This window comes from Dioszegia hungarica, assembly GCF_025882075.1.
Source record: "Dioszegia hungarica strain PDD-24b-2 chromosome Unknown MKK02contig_16, whole genome shotgun sequence".
Classification (NCBI taxonomy): Eukaryota; Fungi; Basidiomycota; class Tremellomycetes; order Tremellales; family Bulleribasidiaceae; genus Dioszegia; species Dioszegia hungarica.
Window position 1 is genome coordinate 1925522 of NW_026515773.1, and position 20078 is coordinate 1945599.

The 20078-nt window shown below is 59.0% G+C and overlaps 5 protein-coding genes across 5 annotated transcripts; 3 read left to right on the plus strand and 2 right to left on the minus strand.

Moving 5' to 3' along the window:
• Positions 1-280: 280 nt before the first annotated feature.
• On the minus strand, positions 281-9167 carry MKK02DRAFT_28860 (uncharacterized protein; the record flags this gene model as incomplete). Its single annotated transcript, XM_053087655.1, has 13 exons — positions 281-514; positions 550-654; positions 1031-1117; positions 1168-1902; positions 1954-3583; positions 3623-4426; positions 4511-4818; positions 4886-5113; positions 5242-5418; positions 5449-6174; positions 6219-8607; positions 8681-8991; positions 9039-9167. 13 exons carry the CDS (start codon positions 9165-9167, stop codon positions 281-283), a joined length of 7863 nt encoding a protein of 2620 aa, XP_052943968.1.
• A 307-nt stretch (positions 9168-9474) lies between these two features.
• MKK02DRAFT_28861 (uncharacterized protein) lies at positions 9475-11566 on the minus strand (the record flags this gene model as incomplete). Its single annotated transcript, XM_053087656.1, has 10 exons — positions 9475-10004; positions 10057-10407; positions 10459-10683; positions 10728-10866; positions 10925-10958; positions 11008-11055; positions 11106-11117; positions 11173-11211; positions 11263-11392; positions 11551-11566. The coding sequence occupies 10 exons, from the start codon at positions 11564-11566 to the stop codon at positions 9475-9477; spliced, it is 1524 nt and encodes a 507-aa protein (XP_052943969.1).
• Positions 11567-11840: 274 nt separating this feature from the next.
• Positions 11841-13064, plus strand: MKK02DRAFT_38866 (transcription initiation factor IIF, beta subunit-domain-containing protein; the record flags this gene model as incomplete). Its single annotated transcript, XM_053090324.1, has 4 exons — positions 11841-12028; positions 12109-12374; positions 12431-12648; positions 12708-13064. 4 exons carry the CDS (start codon positions 11841-11843, stop codon positions 13062-13064), a joined length of 1029 nt encoding a protein of 342 aa, XP_052943970.1.
• A 450-nt stretch (positions 13065-13514) lies between these two features.
• MKK02DRAFT_38867 (uncharacterized protein) lies at positions 13515-15065 on the plus strand (the record flags this gene model as incomplete). Its single annotated transcript, XM_053090325.1, has 7 exons — positions 13515-13728; positions 13838-13905; positions 13977-14120; positions 14176-14509; positions 14688-14756; positions 14843-14967; positions 15024-15065. 7 exons carry the CDS (start codon positions 13515-13517, stop codon positions 15063-15065), a joined length of 996 nt encoding a protein of 331 aa, XP_052943971.1.
• A 910-nt stretch (positions 15066-15975) lies between these two features.
• MKK02DRAFT_38868 (uncharacterized protein) lies at positions 15976-19844 on the plus strand (the record flags this gene model as incomplete). The annotated part of the gene is made up of 8 exons (XM_053090326.1): positions 15976-16030; positions 16078-16205; positions 16258-16535; positions 16609-18574; positions 18632-19060; positions 19109-19303; positions 19386-19598; positions 19671-19844. 8 exons carry the CDS (start codon positions 15976-15978, stop codon positions 19842-19844), a joined length of 3438 nt encoding a protein of 1145 aa, XP_052943972.1.
• Between the last annotated feature and the right edge of the window lie 234 nt (positions 19845-20078).

Below are 20078 nucleotides of genomic sequence, written 5' to 3' on the forward strand. Positions count from 1 at the left end.
TCTAGGAGCTGATCAGTGTTCTAGATCTTGTGGGCCACCCGCGTTTTAGCGCCGACTCTAGCGCCAAGCGAGAGCTATATTCCGAATCGAACCCTGCCTCACAAGCAAGAAAGAACCGATCGGGTTATTTCGCTCTGTCAATTCCAGTTGCTCCGAGGCTGAAATCCCAGAGTAGTAGATCGCAAGCGAGGTAGACACCGGGAAAAGCGGGATCTTCAGGGAAGAAAGACAAAAAATCCTGAGTTTCGGAACTGAGACATTCTAAACTCTGAAGCCTTATCTATGTCTGACCGGCGGCGGAAGCTGCGTGGCGGCTTGGGAGAGCTTGAATGGCCAGCTTGGACCCGAGCGCGAGCTGGCTGCTTGAATGACGGTTGGACTTGAAAGTACTGAAGGCAGTCGGAAGGCTTGCCCAAGCTTGTATATCACCGATGGGAAACGCGTCGATATCCGCTCGTATCAGCTCGCGCAGGCGGGCGGTCTCAGCGGCAGGTTCCGGTCCGTATTGTCTCGGCTTGAGTGAGCCAAGGCGGTACCGCGCGTGGTGACGTCTTGGCACGCTTCCTCACTGCTCGCTTCCTTATCTTGATCTTGGAGGAAAGATCGACGCTCATCGATCTCGTCATGACATCGTGATCCGGATGCAGATAAGGCCTATCTAGTCTTGAGCCAATTTGAGGTGGCCGATCGAAGCTGTTAGACCGATTCAAGTGGGAGTCATCCTAGTCAGGCTGATGGCCTGTACAAGCTTTTGCATATCGAAGCGTGAGGAGATGCTCTTGTCAAGCGTCAAGAGGGCGTTGTTAGAGAACGGACATGGGAAGACCTGTAATCAGTATCAAGCGAGTAGATGGCAAGGGAATAATCATGATTAGTCCCCGCCAAGTCAGCTGAGAATCCTTTTGGACGATTCAGAATACAGGTACTGACTCTGACTTATACTATGGATACACGGTGAATGGCCCGCACCGGCTATCCAGTGTCCCTTCTCCAAGCCTTACTGCTGATCCCTCGGCCTTCTCGTACTGACCCGCGCCTTGCGGAGCAATCTAGGGAGTTCGGTCTCGTACAAGACCTTGTATCGTTTGAACAGGCCACTCCAATTCCTACGCGGTTCCTGTTCATTGCGTCAGCTTCACTTCTTGCAAACTATATCACAGTACTCACGGCAGTTGTCAATGATTCCAAAAAGCCCACACGAGAACCGACAAAATTCCACGCTCCAATCTTGCGCTTCAACCACTGATAGTCCGCCTCATCCTCTGGTCGCACGGTCGACTCTTCGGCGTCCCTCTGGCGCTGTCTTGCAACAGCAGGCCTGGCCGATTTGAGCGGTGGCGGCGAGCTCAACGAGCGAGACTTGACCTCCGACTTGAGCGGGACAGGGTCGTCGAGATCACTGGTGCTGTCCAGCTCGTCCTTCTCCTCCGACTCCGACTCGTCCTCTTCAGACGAGGAGAAGCGGAGATCCTGCTGAACCTTGCGCTCCACGTCCCTCGAGCTCGTCGGCTGCTTCTCTTCCCGCCTATTCCTCGAATCAGCTCGCGCATGCACCCTCGGACGCCTGTCCGTCATACTCTCTGGGGTACGCAGGTCCGCCGTCCAATTGTCGCTGGTTCTCCGACTCCTGGACCCGTGTGCGCGATCCTCGCTAGGCTCTGCCTTTGGAGCGGCAATGGGAGCAAGCAGATCAATGCGGTAGTCCTTGATATGGAGCTGGGCCTTCTGTTTGGCGCACCGCGTGATGTATTGATGGCTGATAAAAAGTCTGGCGTGGCATGCGCGGAACGAGATAGGGTCGATAATGGCAGATAGAGCGGAGGAGGATAAAGTGCCCGGTTTGAAGGGAAGGATGATGAGATCGGCCGCAATGATATCGACCAAGCGTCCACCGTAAACAGTCTACGTATCAGCCCAAACTCCCTTGCCTTGATGCAGACCCCATATACTCACGATGAGTTGCTCCAGCGGCTCCATCAGACCCTCCTCATCCAGCACCACGTGGAAAGTCATCGGCAGGCCTGACTGATTTACAAAGAACTGGGATGGACCTTGCTCCTCGGGAAGAGCAACGACTGGCGCCGGCGCCAGCGGACGGGGCAGGATCATAGAGCCGAGTATGGGCGTGGTTGCGGGAGATTCGATGAATCGCCTTCCTGCCATAGGGGGAGCTGACGCGGGACCGGGAGACTGCTGACGAGTGCTCGTAGGAGGAGGAGATGGCGAGATGATGATGCGATTTGAGACCTTGCGCCCCCTGCTAGCGATCTCGGGCCTCTCTCTCCCGGGCTCGGGATGAGAGCGCTTCCGGGTAGCCGAAAGTGGAGTATCATCATCCGAGTCACTGCTGTGCTTAGTGGAGATCGGCGTGACAGCTTCCCGTTTCCGCTTGAACGACTGGACTGCCGCCGGGATAGACTTCTCAGCAGGACCTGCCGGGATGGACGAAGAGGCCGATCTGGCAGCAGTAAAGGTCGGCCGTTGAGCCGGTGTGGAGTGCTGAATATCGTCCCCGGTCGAGCGCCGAGGCCCAGAAGGAGCTGGCTTGGGCAGGGTCGAGCGGTCCTTGGTCCTCGCCGGTGCCACCTCCCCTTTTGCCCCCGAAGGGGCCGCCTGTGCTACCATTTTCGGCGGTGCAGTCTTATCCGTCCTCTCCCCCACCTCCGCTTCATCGACGACGGCAGTAGCCGCCTGCCTTTTACCGCTGGCACTTGAGACCGGGAGTTGTATCACGACGGGCGGTCTGGCTGACCCCGTCGGCCTAGCGACTTTAGCAAGAGTCCCATTGCTGCGGGCGATGCTGGGCGTTCCCTTGGTGGGTGTGGTGACCGGAGCGAGTTTCTTCGCTGGCGGCGGGGCAGGTACGGAGGCAGTGGTGGCGGGGGAGGGGGACCGTTTGACGATGCGCTCAAAGTTTGGAAGTGTGCGCGAGACCGAAGTCGGCCGTGAAGGGGGCGGCGGCGTCAATTCCGGGGATTCTTCCCGCTTCACCGTGACTCTCGGACCGGCGGACGGTGTAGGTGAGGGCGGAGCTCGGCTGTCTCGTGCTACCGCTCGTTGTAGCTGTACCGTTGGCGCAGGAGTTGGCTGCTGGGCTGCGGCTGGGGGTGCAGGCGCTCTGTGGCCTGAGACAGTGCCCACTGATCGCCCGGGTCCCGTTGGAATCTGCACCGACGGCCGCTGAGGAGCAGGTTTCTGCAGTGCATGCGCAGGAGCAGACGTAGCAGCTGGCCCAAGAGCTGGCCCAGGATTGGGCGCATATGCGGTCTTTTGCGGCACCGCCATCCACTGCGGACCCGCTGATCCTTGCAGTCTCGACGGACTGGGGGCGGGGGTGGGGACCGCTACTCCGCCGACAGGCGTGCTGACGTGCAGCTCCTGCCTCCCCGATATCCCGCCGACCCTCCGAACGTTCAAAGGTTGCTCAATGGGCGCACGCGCGCGTTGCGCTTCCAGCGCCGATTGGCGGGGTACTCTCGGAGCTGAGCCCTGGGCGGGCTGGCCGGGCGCAGATACTGTGCCGAGCGTGACTCCCGCCTCGCGCGCGATAGTCGGCACAGCAGCGGAGGGGGCTTGCGAGCGGCTTGTGTCAGACGCAGCTGCTACCTGATCGACCGCTCACGCCGGTGGTCGCTCGGCTGAGCGCTGCTTGAGGCCTGGAGGCATTGATGTCACCCTATGAGAAGGCTGCTGGCCCGGGGTCCAGCTCAGAGCTCGCGATGTAGAAAGGGAGGGAAGAGGTAGTCCGCCGGAACGAGGAGGAAGTGGTGGTGGGGAGGGATCTGATAGGCGCCGCGGGTCACGCTTGACGTCGTACGCGGACGGAGGAGGTGGCCGATTCTGCATCCGATGTACAGGCGAAGGGGACCTCGGATCTCGGCGCGGAGATGACCTGACCCGGTAGTCAGCCCGCCAGACATCACCAGACCGTCTTTCCTCGGGAGACCGATCGCGTCTGCCCCGCGAACGCTTCCCACGGTCAGGCGAGCGCGAACGTCGACGATCATCAGAGGACTCTGAAGATGGGCATCGCCTCCGCGGAGACGGAGAACGCGAAGACCACCGGTCGTCCGAGCGGTCTGGGGAGCTATTGTGTCGCCGCAGGGAAGGCTCATGGCGTGAAGGTTCTGATCTGAGCTGTAAAGAACGCCAGGTATCGATTGGGCGGGATGGTCCCGCTGCAGCGTTCTGTGACGGGATGACGGATGGCTTCGACGGGCCCGCTACAGCATTCTGCGCTGAGGTGACCGAGGGCCGCAACGAGCCCGCACTTGCGGCTGGGATCGTCGAGCGGGGTAGAGGAGGAGCCAGCCTGCGAGGTGGCAAAGTGCTGATGGGCTTTGCGATGGGTGGGGGAACGAGTGGGGCTGGGGGCTCAGGCGGGGGCGGAATAGCCGGTGCGGGTGGGATTGACGGTTTCTTGAGACTAGGTGAATCAGCTGACTATCCATTCAAAACCGAGACAGACCCGGCGTTCTCTCCCTCACTATCAGCTTATTATCCCACTCACTCTATTTCCAGACCCATATATGAGTTATCTCTCAGCACCGCTCCTGCCTCCACGCATGAATCCAACCATCTCGCCATGAGAACCACCCTCCGCCGCGGTGGTGCTACCTCACCCAGACGACGTGCAAATTGGATGATGAGGTCATCCTGCGCCCACACTGGGCTCGCGCAGAGCTCAGCCAGGGTCTTCCGGTGCGTCTCGATATAGTTGCCCAGATCAACATATTCGTGCGGTCGACCGTCCCGAAAGATCAAGATGTGGGTGACGTAGACGCTATTCGGATCCCCGCTGAGTTCGCCGCCATGCGCCTGTCAAGATCAGCGAGTCCACTCGGTTGACGCTGGCCGCTGGATGTCAAGGAGTGCGCGAGCTTACCTTGACTACGTTCAAGAGTCTCAAGATCTCCATGTAATTTGTGTTGTTCCTCTGAGACTCAATATAGAATGTCATACCGGCTAAGAGCTGGCGCAGATTTGTAGGCGCGGAGGAGTATCTGTGAGGAAACATGACTGCTTGCACCAGAAGGGAAGCGAGGACCCCTGCGAAGCATAGAGAGAGATTGTTAATAGATGAAGCAGCTTTGGACGCGCAGGAAAAGGAATGCTATTACGTCACGTCATCTCCTCAAATTTGTTGACATCGAGGTCAAATGCATGAGTACAATTAAACGGATGAAGGACGGCCCATCCGACCCACATAGGGGTGCTATATGACATGATACCTGCATGGACCTGCACCTCTTCCGCTCCCGCGTAAAATTCACCCTCGACCGCGCGGCCTCCTGGCATGAACCCGCGCCTTGTGAAGCAGCTTAGGCATCTCCGCCTCGTACATGACTTGGTATCGTTGCAAGAAGTATCCCCAAGTTCTGTGCGGTTTCTGTTCAGATCTTCAGCCCCTACACCCTCCTCGACAATCCGTGCTGTCCTGTAACTCACGATTGTGTTCAACGATTCAAGGAAACGCGTCCGAGAACCCAGAAAGTCCCACGCCTTGATCCGGCTCTTCAGCCATATATAGTCCGCCTCGTCTTCCGGTCGAACCGTGGATAACTGTCTGACTTTTGGTGGTCTCGCCGAAGCAGGCTTGGCCGAGTCAGAGGTTGGAGGATTTGACAGGCTCGACTTGACCTCCGATTTGAGCGGGACCGATACGTCCGCTTCACTGTCCAGCTCGTCCTCCTCGCCATACTCTGATCCCTCCTCCAGATCATCGTCGGATGGCGAGACGCGGATGACTTCCTCGCCCTTGCGCTCCACCTCCCAGGACCGCCCTGCAGCTGCTTGATTCCATTCCCGCCCGCCGTTGGAACTCGGCCGATCCTCCACTTTTGGATGCCGATCCGTCATGCTCTCGGGAGTGCACAGGTCTGCTGCGTAGCTTTCGCTGGTCCGCCAACTCTTGGATCCAGCGCCTCGGTCATCGCTTGACCCAGCTGAGGGAGCGGCGAGATCGATTCGGTAGGCCTTGATATGAAGCTGCGCCTTTTGCTGTACGCATTTCGAGATGTATTGATGGCTGATGAGGGGTCTGGCGTGGCACGCGCGGAGCGAGTCTGAGTCGAGAATAGCGGGCAAGGAGGAGGATGATAGCGTGCCTGCTTTGAAGGGGAGGATAATAAGGTCGGCCATCGCAATATCGACCAAGCGTCCCCCATATACGGTCTTCGTGTCAGCGAGAGTCTCAAAAGGAAGGTTAGGATACTCACGATGAGATGCTTCAATGGCTCCATCAGTTCCGCCTCGTCCAGTACGACGTGAAATGTCATTGGCAGTCCCGACTGATTCACAAAGAACTGCGAGGGTCCGTCCTCCGCGGACTGGGAGATGGCTGGCGAATCGGGGTATCTGCGGGCCGCAGCAGGCGGAGCGGACGCAGGACCGGGGGACCGGGATCGTTTACTAGGTGGAGGAGGAGACGTGACGATGCGATTAGACAGCTGGCGTTCCCGAATAGCGACCTTGGGCAGCTCTTGCTCCAGATCGTGATACGATCGTTTCCGCTTAGCTGAGAGCGGGGTTTCATCCTCTGAGCTGATGTCCTGCTTGACCGAGTTTGGCGTGGTATCGTCCCGTTTCCGCTTTGGGATAGGCGCAGGAGCAGGCTTCCCAGCAGCGGCTGCTGCAGTGAATGAGGAGGATGATTTTGACGACTTGAGAGGGGGACGTCGCGCCGATGCGCCCGCTGATATAGACGGCCGTATACCGTCTCCGCTTGGGCGGTCAGGCCCAGGAGCAGCTGGATTTGGCAAGATCGGGCGCTCCTTCGGCCTCGCCGAGGTTACAGTGTCCCTTTTCGCCTCTGCCTTTGCCGCTCTCGCTACCGCACTCGCCGATGCACCTGTGCCCGTCCCGTCCTCGGCGTCCGAATCGTCGATAACGATGACGGACGACTCCCTGCTCCCGCCCATGCTCATCCGCGCCGCCGGTGGTCGATTGACGACCGCTGGTTTGGTGGACCCGCTCGGTCCGGCGACTTTGGTCGAGGCTTCCCCTTGAGCATGGCTCGCGCTCGCCTTGCGCTTGATGTTGGAGGGGATTGAGATGAGTTTGGACTTGATAGCGATTGGTGGAGGGGATGATTTTGCTTCGCGCTGGTTCTCTGGAACAGCGCGTGAGACTGACGGTGCGCGAGAGGGAGGCGGTGGCGTCAATTCCGGCGATTCCTCCTGTTTGAGCACGGTCCGAATGGCAGATGGTGGAGGTGGAGGCGGGGCTTGTCCACGCGCTCCTGGCAGGCGCGGCGCTGTTCGCTGCTGTGAGGATGATAGCGCCTTCGTCGAGGGCGGTGCAGCTGGCGCCTGCGAGGCCGGGGGTTTGCGTGATGATGGCGTGGACCCCTTCTCGGACTGTAGTACCGTTGGACCAGCGGTGAGCATTCGTGCCGCCGCGAACGATCCAGGCGCAGTAGCAGCCTGGACCAGCCCCGTTGGCAAGCGCTCCGCCGCTGGTCGCTGCAGAGCTGGCGACTGGCGCGGCGAGGGCTGGACCCCAGCTGCTCCCTGCGCTGGCCTTGCGCCACTGTCGACGGCGACTGGTCGAACTTGACTGCCCATCCCTACTTCCGCACGCGCATCCTGCGTGGGTTGCGCAGGGACGACTGACTCCTTTTTGGGCTGTGGGGTCCACCGCGAGAGCACCGGTGGAGGTACGCTTTGGACGGGCTGTGCGCGTGAGGACGTAGACCTTAAGCCGGGTATAGGTGTGGTCGCCACTCCGGACGACGCCACCGGTGCAACACCTGCAGGTGCTTCGGTACGGACCGGATGAGACGTAGACATTGTCTGCTCGACCTCGGATTCGGCAGGTAGTAAGGACGAGGATTGATGGGGCTGCTGACGGAGCGAGAAACCCCACCTACGGGAGTCCTGTTGGCCTGGGGTCCAGAAGGGGGTCGAAGTTGTCAGGACATAGGACGAAGGAGGACCGTCGAGTCTGTGAGACGGTGGTGGGGGAGGATTTGTGGACCGCCGAGGATCGCGTTGACCGTCGTCGGTCGATGTCTGGACTGGCTCGTAGACGTCCCTCGGCCGAAAGGGAGGCGAAAAGGATGTCCGCCGTGGGCGATACGGTGACATCGCCCCAGGGTCGCCCCGCCGATCCCAAGAGGGAGACTCTCCGTACTCCGGGACCCGATCGCTTTTCCTCGCAGAACGTTCCCGCCTGTCCGCAGGGCGATCGACTGGGAGATAGCTGTCCATGCGGGATGAATCGTCGTCTCTGCGTGATGACAGGGATCGCCGTTCCAGAGGCGGCGAACAATCATAGTCCCTCCCCAGACGTTCCGGGGACCTGCGTCGCCCGTACTCGTTAGAGTGCCGAGGTGGGCGAGGGTCATCTGTCGATGGGGGTGGAAGCCAAGTGTCGACCGAGCGGGATGGACCTGCGACGGCGTTCTGAGCGGAAGCTACCGAGCGCGACGACGGACCCGCTACAGTGCTCTCTGAAGTTGACGGTAGAGGAGGAGCCGGCCAGCGTCTTGGCGACCTCTTATTCGCGGTTGCCGTGGGAGGGAGTGGAGGTGGAAGTCTGGGTGCAGGTGTGAGGGAGGCAGCGGAAGGTGCGGCCGGTGTCATTCGTATTGGAGGTGACTTGAGTCTGAAATATCAGCTTCTCGTCCTCTCCATCGGATCTCGAATTCTCCTGACTCCCGGATCTAAGATCTACTCACCGGACTTCATATCCCAAATAATCGTCCTCCCTTCGCTGCCGCCCTGCTTCAACGCACAGTGTGATCCATCCGGCCATCAGAACGACCTTTCCCGCCCTGGGTCCCTTCTCCGCCCCTGCGCGGCGCGAGAATTGATTGACCAGGTCTTCCTGCGTCCACGTCGGACCCGCAACGAGCTCGGCAAAGGTTTTACGGTGGGTCTCGGTGTAATCGCCTAGATCGACAACGTGGTATGGCGGGTCATTTCGAAAGACGAGAATATGCGAAACGAAGCGGTGCGCTGGGTCAGAGAAGAGTCGGCCTCCGTTGGTCTGTGGTGTCAGTCGCTTCACAAAGGAAGGAAAGACGACCTACATACCCTGATCAACTCCATGAGCTTGTGGAGCCCGCGGTAATGGTTGTCTTTATTCGACTCGATGTAGAAGGTGATACCAGAGAAGATGTCGCTGACTTGATTAGGGAACGCATGCTTCTGGATCGGGGGCATGGCTGTGGGATGTGGTAGAAGAAGCAGATGTACAACCCTAAAGTTGACTGACGTGCAGAATTAAGCTTTACGGTGCGAGTTACGGCATGGATTTGTTTACAATGAGGAATGCAAGAGCTGACTGGACTGTTCGAGTCTGTTCGAGTGCGAGTAACTAGCTATCACAAGCTGCAGCTGCTCGCCCTTCCGCAAGTCATAGACAGACAGGACATCGTCATCTCATAAATCAACGCGTTCTGACATCCAGCCTCGCATATCATGAATCTCCCACCCGCTCCCGCCCGCATCCCCCGCCATAGCCCGTCGCTCATAAAAGCAAATCATCGAAGTCACCTGCCCCTCCTTGCTTGGCCGCCGCTCCCCCGTTCTGCCCAGACCCAGAGCCTCCAGAAGCCCCCATCCCCCATAGCTTATCCACGGTCTTCTGCTGCCCCATCTCATTCAGGCTCTGCTTGCCCTGCACCCCGCTGCCGCTCGGGGCGGACGAAACGGTCGACAAAGATGTATTCCAGAGATCGTCAAAGGTCGACGCGCCGCCTGATGGCTTGGGCTTCGGCGCTGCTGCCGATGCCATGGTAGTTGTAGATGGAGTTGAGGCCGTAGCGGTATAGTTGGGCCGAGCCTGGGAGGGGGCCATCATCCCAAAGTTACTGGTCTGAGGGGTGTACGCCGGGGGCTGGGACGAGGTGGGAGGCTTGGAAGTAGCGTTGAGGAGGTCAAAGAGGTTGGCGTTCGCACCTGCTGGCCGAGACGGCGCGGCAGCAGCAGCGGTGAAAGAAGGGACGGGAGTGGGGGCGTTGGTCGAAGGGGCGGTCTGGAAATCGTCAAAGTCGTCATCTACAGTGTGAGCTGTTGTCCTGGCCCCCCAAGTCTCATTGCTTCAACTCACCACCACTCATGATGTTAGCACTCCCACTTGCTCCAGCCGAAGCCGCTACAGGCGGAGGCGCTCCAATAGGCTCATCATCCCCGAAATCAAAGAGGTTCACCTCCTTCTTTGGCGGAGCAGCTTTCGGCGGCGGCTGGGGCTTGCTGCCGCCCTGACGCGTGCTGCCACCAGCGGGAACAGCGGGGCTGCGTCGCCGAGGAGGAGCGCCGGAATCGTCGAAATCGTCCGCACCTTCGTACTCGTCGTATTCGTTATCTTGGGGTTGGCCCCGGTCCGACTCGCGCTCGCGGGTTTGCTCGCGATGTTGGGTGTCGCGGTCCCGGGCGGACCGGTGTGCACGGCCGGGATAGTCTGAGGATCAGCAATGACTTGGAGATCCCGCCGAAGGTGACTTGGACTTACCGTCAAATCCACCGCTTCCACCTCCACCACCGCCCGCACCGCCCACCGTCTCGCTCCCAAATCCGCCATACCTCCCTCCATTCCCAGTCGCAAAGCTCATCCCGCCTCCACCGTCATTCCCCTGCCCCTGATACTTGTTCTTGTTGGCTCGAGCTTTCCTGCGCTCCGTCCGGATTCGCTCGACGTCCACTAGCAGCGCAGCGATCTCTTGTGCGCGGTTTCGGACTATCCGTCAGCGTCACGCACGAACCAAGTAAGCAAGGACATACCGTTTATACCCTGGTCTTTACCCTTTTCGTCGACGTAGTGGAACGAACGAAGCATCTTGATGGTCGATACGTGTGCGCGGGCATCGTCGACGACTCGCTCCGAGCCGTTCTTGACGAGGAATTCGAGCAAGGTGAGCGCCTGCGAAGGTAAGCTAGATCCCTGAGACCGACGGTTACAACGGGATAGTTGAGCTGACTTTGTAGATCTGGCGCCACTCGCGAGCTTCTTTCCTGCTCCTATCAGCTTTAGAAGAGCACAGCCGAGACGAATGGGACATACTCCATGAATCTGGCGTAGATACACGGCATGATTTCGTTGAAGTTCTGGCTGTTTGGGTCAGCGGCTTATACAGATCGATGGAGATCTAGGTAGCTCACAAATTGTGCGTTCTACGAGATCAGCTTCCCTACTCCAAAATAAAGTCTGCGACAGCTGTGCACTCACCCATCCGCGATCTGCTGCATCAACGTCGAGCTGGCTCCCCTGACTCCATCAGCTCTGCGTCTTTTCAAGCTCCTGCCGACGAAGACGTACCAGGGATCATCGTTCGTAGCTTCTCTGACCTTGGCCTCCATCTCGCTGACGTTCAAGACGGCATTTTTCGCCTGGTTGTAGTATGATTTCAGGTCATACACCGTAAGCTGTTGCGCCTGCTTGGCGAGGCCTGAGGATCAGCTCTGTCTCTCTCTCGTGAATGGAGTAGACTCGTCAGTGCCTGCAGTCCGTCTCCAAGCTGGGCTGGGGCAGACCGAAGGCGCAAGGAAAGGCTACACCTCTGCCCAGGCTCGGGCGAGGGGCGCGCATAGAAGGGACGACGCTCACTTTCGATATAGTCCATTTTTGGCTCGATTTCCGCTGGCTTTTCTCGTACCACACGATATGATCTGGCGTCCTCGTGTTCTCCTTGGTCGTCTACACGCTACTCCTGGAGCTACAAGTCGATATGATGGATAAGTTTGATATAGGTGTTGATGAGGAATGCGTCGCTCAGAACCCGCTAAAGAAGCGCGTTTCGGCGATCGCCGCCGCACACCTTGAACCCTCTCCAGCAGAGTACCCAGCAGTCCATGCACCTTCTTACCTCTCATACTGCTACAACACACTATGATAATATGACCGAAGCAGCAGACGTAAAGCCCCGCGTCCCCGCTCCGCCGCCAGAGGAGGAGCAGCTCCAGATAAAGGTCCCAGGGGAGGGAGGCGCGATATGGGCAGTCCGAATCCCTCGATTCGTTTACGATAAATGGATCAAGGTGGATGAGGGGGGTGTTCATCTGGGGACACTGGTTATTGACTCCTCGTGAGTATCTAAGCCTCACTAGAGATGGGATCTCAATCATACCCCTGTACGGGTCAAAGTACTAAATACTGAACGTATAGGGCAAACCCACCGAAAATCTCCCTCAAGATCCCCGAACCTGACATCAAGCCCGAATCTCTCAACTCCATCGACGGTCCCTCTGTCAAGGGCGAGCGGTCCGTCCAGTCATCATCTTACGACCTGACGGGGCTACCGCCAAATTATGACCTCCACGTACCGGAGGAGAGGGCGAAGAATACGTGGGTGTTTAGCGAGACGATCAGGAGTGTGAGCGGGTTGAGGATGGATGGGGGGATGATGGGTGGGAAACGGAAGCGGGAGAATGGTGAGAAGATCTCTGTCCATTATGTTGGGAGATACAGAGCTGATGCTGACGTGTAGCAAATCCAACGCTGCTCGGCCCGGTCCAACACGATTGCTCTTTAAACCCAATCAACGACGACCAGTACAAGATCATCATGAAGCAGCGCAAGCTGGAAGCGGAGCACGCTCGGCGCCCCGTCATCCGGATGGAAGAGGTTGAAACCAACAAGGGGAAGTTGAACATGATGAGTGGGGGATGGGGGAACGTTACCAGCAAGATGGGCGGCAGCATGATTGTACGTCCTCCTTCCTACCTCCTTGCTTACCCTACCGCCAGCTGGTCGCTGATGTATAGACCAACTCATCTCGCCTGCCCTCAGCGGACAAAGCCACCCGCCTCCCTCGCCCGCAGCTCCGCAACACCCTCTTCGGCCTATTCCGCCAGAAGCCCTACTGGGGTATCGGCGCCTTGCGAACGACAACCGCCCAGCCCGACGCGTGGCTCCGCGAAGTGCTCAGAGACGTGGCGGTGCGCGTGACGGAGGGGCCGTACAAGGATCTATGGGAGCTGAGGCCGGATTGGAGGGACGCGGGCGTCAAGGGGGAGGTCAAGGTAGATGGTGGGGATCCGGAAGATGCTGGGGAGGATGGGAAGGAGGAGGAAGACTGGGATGAGGATGATGATGAGGATGACTTTGAGGAGATCGTGTAGGAGAGGCTCATAGGTGGAGCGGGCTGGGGCGAAGGCGAGTATCGGGGGCGACGAGGGGAGGCTGGGGGACTGGCAGCTCGATGAAGGAGGGATATCACTCGCTTTGACTCACAAGCATATTATGTTGTAAACTATAAATCCTATGTATCCTACTCAACTCCATGTCAGTTACCCAATCAGCCTTTTAGATACGCGTTATAGCAGCTGGACCTCCCTATGGCCAGACGAAGGACCGATGTCACAGAAGTGAACGCACGGACCTTCGTTGAACCCATCTCAAGAACCCACCCAGCCCCATCATCTGTCTTTCATACATTAGCTACCTAGACATCATCTACGACGAACCCGCCTGCGATCTCTGTGGGACTCGCCTGAATATCGAGCGCTGTACGCCCAGTCGCCCGTCGGCTTCCGTGCATCAAAAGCTGCCTCAAGCCCGCAGAGGCAGCGATGGCCTCCTCACTCAAGCGCAAAACACCCAGCTGGGCCAACCCGCCAACAGGCTCCTCTCCCGCTCCTGGTCCAGGACAAAGGACAGTATCGACCCCTGCGTATGCTTCTGGGTCGACATCCGGGGCTGGGGCTGCGAAGGGGTTCGGAGGGGTGAAGCGGGAACATGGGGAAGGAGGGGGTGGCGCGGGGGATTGGAAGCGGTCTAAATTGGGTGGGTTCTCTGCCCTTTTGGCGGGTCTTTGCTGTGAGGAAGGATGGCAAGATGAGGAGGCAGCAAAGTAGAGTCTACAGGGCGCCTAGAAGGTAGGCTGATGAAGCAGGTATGGTGAATAATGTGATTACTGTAGATCCAAGGTCGGCCGCTATGGATCTCGAAGAGGAGCTCAAGGTGGGTACAGCTGGCACGTGCTCGTGGTAGTCCACAGCGAGACTTGTAGTGCTCAGCTGCTGATCAAACAGGGGAAAGGGACTATGCCGCTCATGGACGCGTATTTCTACCTGCAAGAGAACTGCCCCGAACTCAACGCGAACGATGTGGTGGCGTTACTCAAAGGTCTCCCTCGTGTTGGCTTCAACAAAGCCAATCAAGTTCTCAGCTACGTCGTGAGCTTCGCTGTCCCTTTCCATGGCATACATGAGGCCAGAAGCTTACTCCCAGCCCGCCTTGACCATAACCTCCCAAACCCAACTCCTCACGCACATCCGGCTACACACCACTCCCCGTCAATCCCTCAACGTCCGCGACCCCACCATCAAAGAAGCGACCAAGGACCAGCCCCTCGTCGAGTGGCTCGTGGACCTCGAAAAGACGGGCGAGGTGTTGCTCGCGAGAGCGATTGGGCCGTTTGCGCATTCGGATCTGCCGAAATTGGGGAGGAAGAATGGGCTGGGGTTGGGGATTAGCGATTTGGAGAAGGGGGCGTCTAGGATCAGGGGGGTGTTTTGGGATGAGGTCAGGGGGAGGGGGAGAGCCGGGAAGAGGGTGGATGAAGGTGAGTCGCGGTCGAGGATAGGGGAACGGGTCTCAGAGGCAGAGATGGGGTCCGAAGCGGAGGGTGACTATGGAGATGAGCCGCTCTTCGAAATCAGCCCTTGACTTGGAGCTTCATGATCGATGCAACGCGTCTAGTATTCTAGTATGTCATAGGAGCTGCGCGCTGACCACCCCAGACTTCATACATCTCTGGGCAGACGTTCCCATCGAAGGAACGGATGACGTCGGCAAGCTCCTCGCTCAGCGTAAGTTCACCTTCACTTATCAATCAGCTCTCTTTCCACTTTGCCCAATCAAGACCATGAATTGGACAGTGCTGATGCGCTCACAGAGGATCTATCAGCCAGCTCCAATGTCCCCGAGCCCCTCAAAGCCATCCCCGGCGGTCCAGCGGGTAAAAAGAAGAAGAAATCGACACGGGCGCTAAAGATCACCAATACGCATATGAAGGCTATGGTAAGTCTTGCCCTTTCGTTGCAGCTGTTGGGCAAGAGGGTCGAGCTGACATGTAGGGTATCGACTTTAGCAAGGACTACGATCCTGCGAATAAGTGATGGGCACGAGGTGTCGCTGTGGTCGGCTTTGGGTGGGTGGCCTGTTATCGACCTCTGCGTTTGAGAGGGTGTTGTACTATATATGTATGATGTAACTGTTCGCTACAGGCGGCATTAAGTAGCGGTTGTGCGTCTCCTACATGAGAGCTTGGTACGGTCTCCTATGGACCGATTGCGAGACCCAAGCGGCATACCGCACACAAAAGCAGGGAGCCTCACACTCGAGCACGTCGAATCCGAGAGGCTGGGCTTCCCTTCGAAGAGCCAGTCAAGCTGCATCTTGCTCGCAAAACTCGCCGATATGCTGGAGGGGGGTGGATGAGTGAGGAAGAGCATTCAGCGGCGCTGCGGGGACGGGGCGGCTTGATCGCCAAACGATCACTAATTGGGTGGCCGGGCAGAAAGGGTACTTGGGGGATTAAAATCGGCGAGCCCTTTGGTCGTCGATTCGAAACACATGACAATAGTTGGCCCAACCTTTTTGCTCGTCCCGTGCGTGCAGCGTCTGGCGAGTTGCCAACTAGCTCAAGCTTCGAACCGTGAACTCGTCTCTTCTGCATCTCGCCTTCCGCATACCGGGCCAACGACCGCCTCTGATGTACATGGCGGGATAAAAATCCACTCCAGCCATGCCGCAGCTGAGACCCCTCTTGTCTCACCTCCTTCACTCGTGCCTGCACGCCCGCGCACGGTCTGTGTGTGGAGGTGTGTGTGTTTACACTGCAGGCACCCTGTACTCAGAACACCTGCTTCACTACACCGCTGACGTCCTACTCATCCTTCTCTCCTACTAGCTCATGCTAAATAGGACACATCGACTATCTGCAGGACAGGCAAAACCGCTCGCGAGAGCTCGGCCCAGAGTGCAATCGATCAGGGCCTCCCGGATCTTCAAGAGTGAGGCCCCATCATGATCGTCGGAGTCGGACAGCGCTGGAACATGTCTGCCCTAGACAGCAATCACAGTGAGCCCTCTCTCTTTATCTGGCTGATCCCAAGCTGAAAGGCGCAGATCAGCCGAGCTCTCAGCGAGCTTCTAAACTCACAAAGACATCCAAGATGTTCGAGGGCATTTCCTTCTACTTCGAACTCGAGTACAGCTTGACTATTGCCGGCGTACGTGATGCAGCCACCGTTCGGGTGAGTCTTCTCTGCTGTTTCCCGCTCCTGCGAGGAGAGCTGACTCTGGTAGTGCAGGGGCGGGCTGATCGTCCCCCACCCAACACCTCAAGCCACCATCATCGTCGATACCCCGCGGGCCCACCCCCGAAAGCTCGTGCTACAGGTGCCGCAAGCCCCTCCGCAGGGGGACACGACCACGTCTGGACTCGTGGCGCGCTATGGCGGGTTTGTGGGCGTGTCGGCGCCGTATGGGCCCAGAGGGGTCGTGCTGCGCTCAGATTGGGTGGAGGCGTGTGAGAGGGTCGGGAAGGTTCTGAGGGATGATTTTTACGCGGGATGGGAAGTTCGGTGAGTTCCTCGAAGCTTGGAGCTGGATGCGACGAGCACGAGAGGGCCTGAAGTGTACATGCTGACATAGCAGAGGAACTTGGGATCCCAGACTGGTCACCAAGATTCCCCCGCCTCCTCCACCCGCACTTCCGCCCCCTGCACTGCCACCGGTCCCACCTCCTGTCTCCCAGCCGTCGGCCGTGGCTGGTCCATCGCGCCTGCCCACACCTCTCACCTCGTTACAGCCTCCTTCAGCCGGACCATCGCGATACCTCCCCTCGCCGCCTCCCACCGCCTCCTCCGCGCCTATTGTGGCATACCAGCCGCGTAGCAGGGTATCGTCCGCTCCCGGGACCGACAGCAGTCAATCTGGCACGGCGCCTGAGGCTGCGCCGGGTCCCAGACCCGTGACGTCCGGTCCGAGGGTATCCCTTCCCACCCCCCTACCCAGACCACCCCAGAATAAAGCACCACCAAGCGGTCCCTCACGTCCTATGGGCACCAATCCCCCAGTCGGCCCTAGAGCGGCTGCACCCGTACGCCAATGCAAAGACATCTATACGGCAGTCTTCGGTGAAGCTAGTAGCTCTGGAAGCGACTCGGAAGGCGCGGCGGACGCAGAGCCTCCTCGTCGTCGTCAAGCTCGACGGTCGGCTCCAGCGCCGGTCATGAAGGACGTAAAGCTCGTCTTCTCGGACAGCGACGAGGAGGACAATCCTTCCCCGCTCTTACGCCGGCCAGCCAGACACGTAGCCGCCACAGAGGACGACGAGCTGCAATTCTCGGACAGCAATAAGGGAGATTCGCCTCCTCGGCTGGTCGATTCTGCCGTCATCGATCTGACAAAGGACGAAGAGCTCGAATTCTCGGACAGCGAAGAGGAGGAGGGCGAGCAGGAAGGAAGACCGATGCCTCTGCCAGTCCGGCAGGTGGCTCGCGGACGGAACGCCGAGCTGCGGTTCTCCGACAGCGAGGAGGACGACGAGGCTGAGGCGGGACCGCTCGACCGAGTCGACCCCGTCGAGGCTTTGCCAGACGCGGACGGGCTGATCTTTTCGGACGGGGAGGGAGAGGCTGTAGAAGAGATCCCAGGAAGGGCGGAAGCTGCGCCGGAAGCGCGAGGCGAGGACTTCGCGGATCAGCTGGTCTTCTCGGATGGAGAGGACGAGCTCGATCTTAACGGCCTCGATACGCCTCCTCTTAGGCCCGCGTCTCCTCGAGGTCTTGCTGGCGGCGTGCTCCGTCCACCTGCGGATCAAGGGCAGCTCGATTTTGATCAGCCGTCTGACCCCATTACTTCGGCGGGGGCCGAGGCGGGCCCGTCCGATCTCGACCGCGCCCTCGACGCCTTTGTCGATGACATCAGGCCGCTTCTCCCATCTTCCGCCGGCGACAGAGCGGACGGGTCCGAGCCGCATCAGCGGGATCTGACCGGGGACATCGATGGGGGCCAAGACGAGCAGGAGTCGGACGAGGAAATGGGGGACGATTGGGCAGGAATCGTCGGCATGGAGGAGGAGGAGTTCCTGCTTTTGCTCGAGGGAAACGTTCGGGGGGCGTCGCTGGACCACAACGACGATGACGAAATCGCTGGAGCCGGTTCGGTGGAGGCGAAGATGGATCTTGAGGGGTCAGGGGCGGAAGAGGCGGATGAGAGAGGGATGGATCAGAGAGAGGCGGAGGTGTCGAACGGGGAGGTTGCTCAGGTGGAAGATCTGGGCGAGATGGATATGGAGATTGAGGCGGTGACTGAGGTGGAAGGGGATCTGGGCGAGATGGACATGGAGATCGAGATCGGGATCGAGGAGGACGAGCTGCTCACCACCCACGGCAGCTCGTCGGCAGGACAGGCCGCCGATCCCGTTCCGCGCCGGTCATCTTCCCCAGCGATGCTCCACCCGCCGCACGTCGAGAACCAGCAGATGGCGCAGCAAGGTCCGGCCCCAACCCTCGAGCGAAGGCGCCCAATCGGCGGATTGTTCGAGGTCATGTCCGGAATCCCGTTGGAATTCTCTGTCGCACCCGGCGAGCTGCAAGCTGAGGTCGAGCAGCTTATAGTGAGTAGTTCTGTTCTTACGCCATCATAATGTATTCTATTTCAGCTAACACGACAGATGGCCAATCGCGGCGAGCTCCTCCCTCCTGCCGAAGCTGCCTATGTCATCCTTCCCTTACCTCCCGGTCAGACCGCGACCGACCGTCAGCACGTACAATGGATCAAGGCACGCGAGGGGCGGAGGTCACGGGGAGCTCTCAGTCACCTTTGGGTGCAGGCGAGCGTGGATGCGGGGGAGATGGTGGATATGGGAGATTACAGGGTCGGGATCGCCGAAGGGGTGGAGGTAGCGCTGGAGGAGGAAACGAGGATGGAGGAGAGGAGGATTGCGGAGGAGATGCGATTCGCGGAAGAGGCGCGAAAGGCGGAGGAGGAGAGGATAGCGGAGCGGGAACGAAAAGATGAGGAGGAGAGTAGACGGGCAGAGGAGGAGAAGCGAAGGGCGTACCAGGAGACGATAAGAGCAGAGGTAGAAAGGAGGCTGGAGGTAGAGCGAAAGGCGGAGGCTGAACGAAGAGTCGAAGCTGAGCGAAAGGCGGAGGCGGAGCGAAAAGCAGAGGAGGAGCGGAAGGCAGAGGCGGAGCGCGCAGCCGTCGTGCTGGCTCAGTCAGCGGAGGCGGTGATCGATGGTCAGGAGGTCGAAATGGAAATGGATGTGCGGACGGAGGCACCAACGAGCAGGTCGGTATCTGAGCGGACAAAACGGGCGTTGGAGGGGAAGGATGCCCGGGTAAGTCATTTGATCCATGTAGCCCCTTGGCGAGATGTTCTCCGAACATGCTGAGAGCTTGGTCATGAGCTGACATGTGCAGCGTTCATCTTCCGAGCTATCGAGCGTCTCTTGTCCGACGCCGTCGCCCCTATCTGGACCTATCAACCACGATCCCCCCTCCGGGCCTGCGGTCGCAGACGTGCCGCTTGGCTGGAAGGATACTGTGGCTGTCGAGCAGCTCGCAGCCGTATTGATCGACTGGGACCGTAATGGCGGTAAGGGCGATCCCCAGAGCTTCTTGCTCAGCCTGACTGTAGGTTCCAACCCCGATCATCAAGCCCAAATGTCAAATTGTTAATCGGGATCCCAGCTGATCGTTCTGCAGTTCCGAGACCAGAACGGCCTCGCCGTTTTCCTCCGCTACCGTCCACTCCTCGCTGCCCATATACCCTGGCTGGCTGACATGCCGCTGGGCGGTAAAAAGAGGGGAAGACCGAGCTTGTCGGGTGGAGGGGGGACGGCTAGTCCGGATAGGGGACCTAGGCGGAAACCGAAGTAGGTCTGGAAGTGCGGCGGGCCGGCGGAGATGAGGACGGAAGAACGAAAAATCTATGACATCATCTTCCTTTATGTCTTGCATCTGCCGATACGCTGAACGTAACGGTCAGTCCTTAGGGGCACGCACCTTGGCCTGACGAGCATACGCTACTTGATGGGTGGACGTGGCAGCAAGAGCAGCTTCATGGTGAGCCCTCAAAAATGCTGCGCACGGGCTTGATCTCTGAGCCAAAAT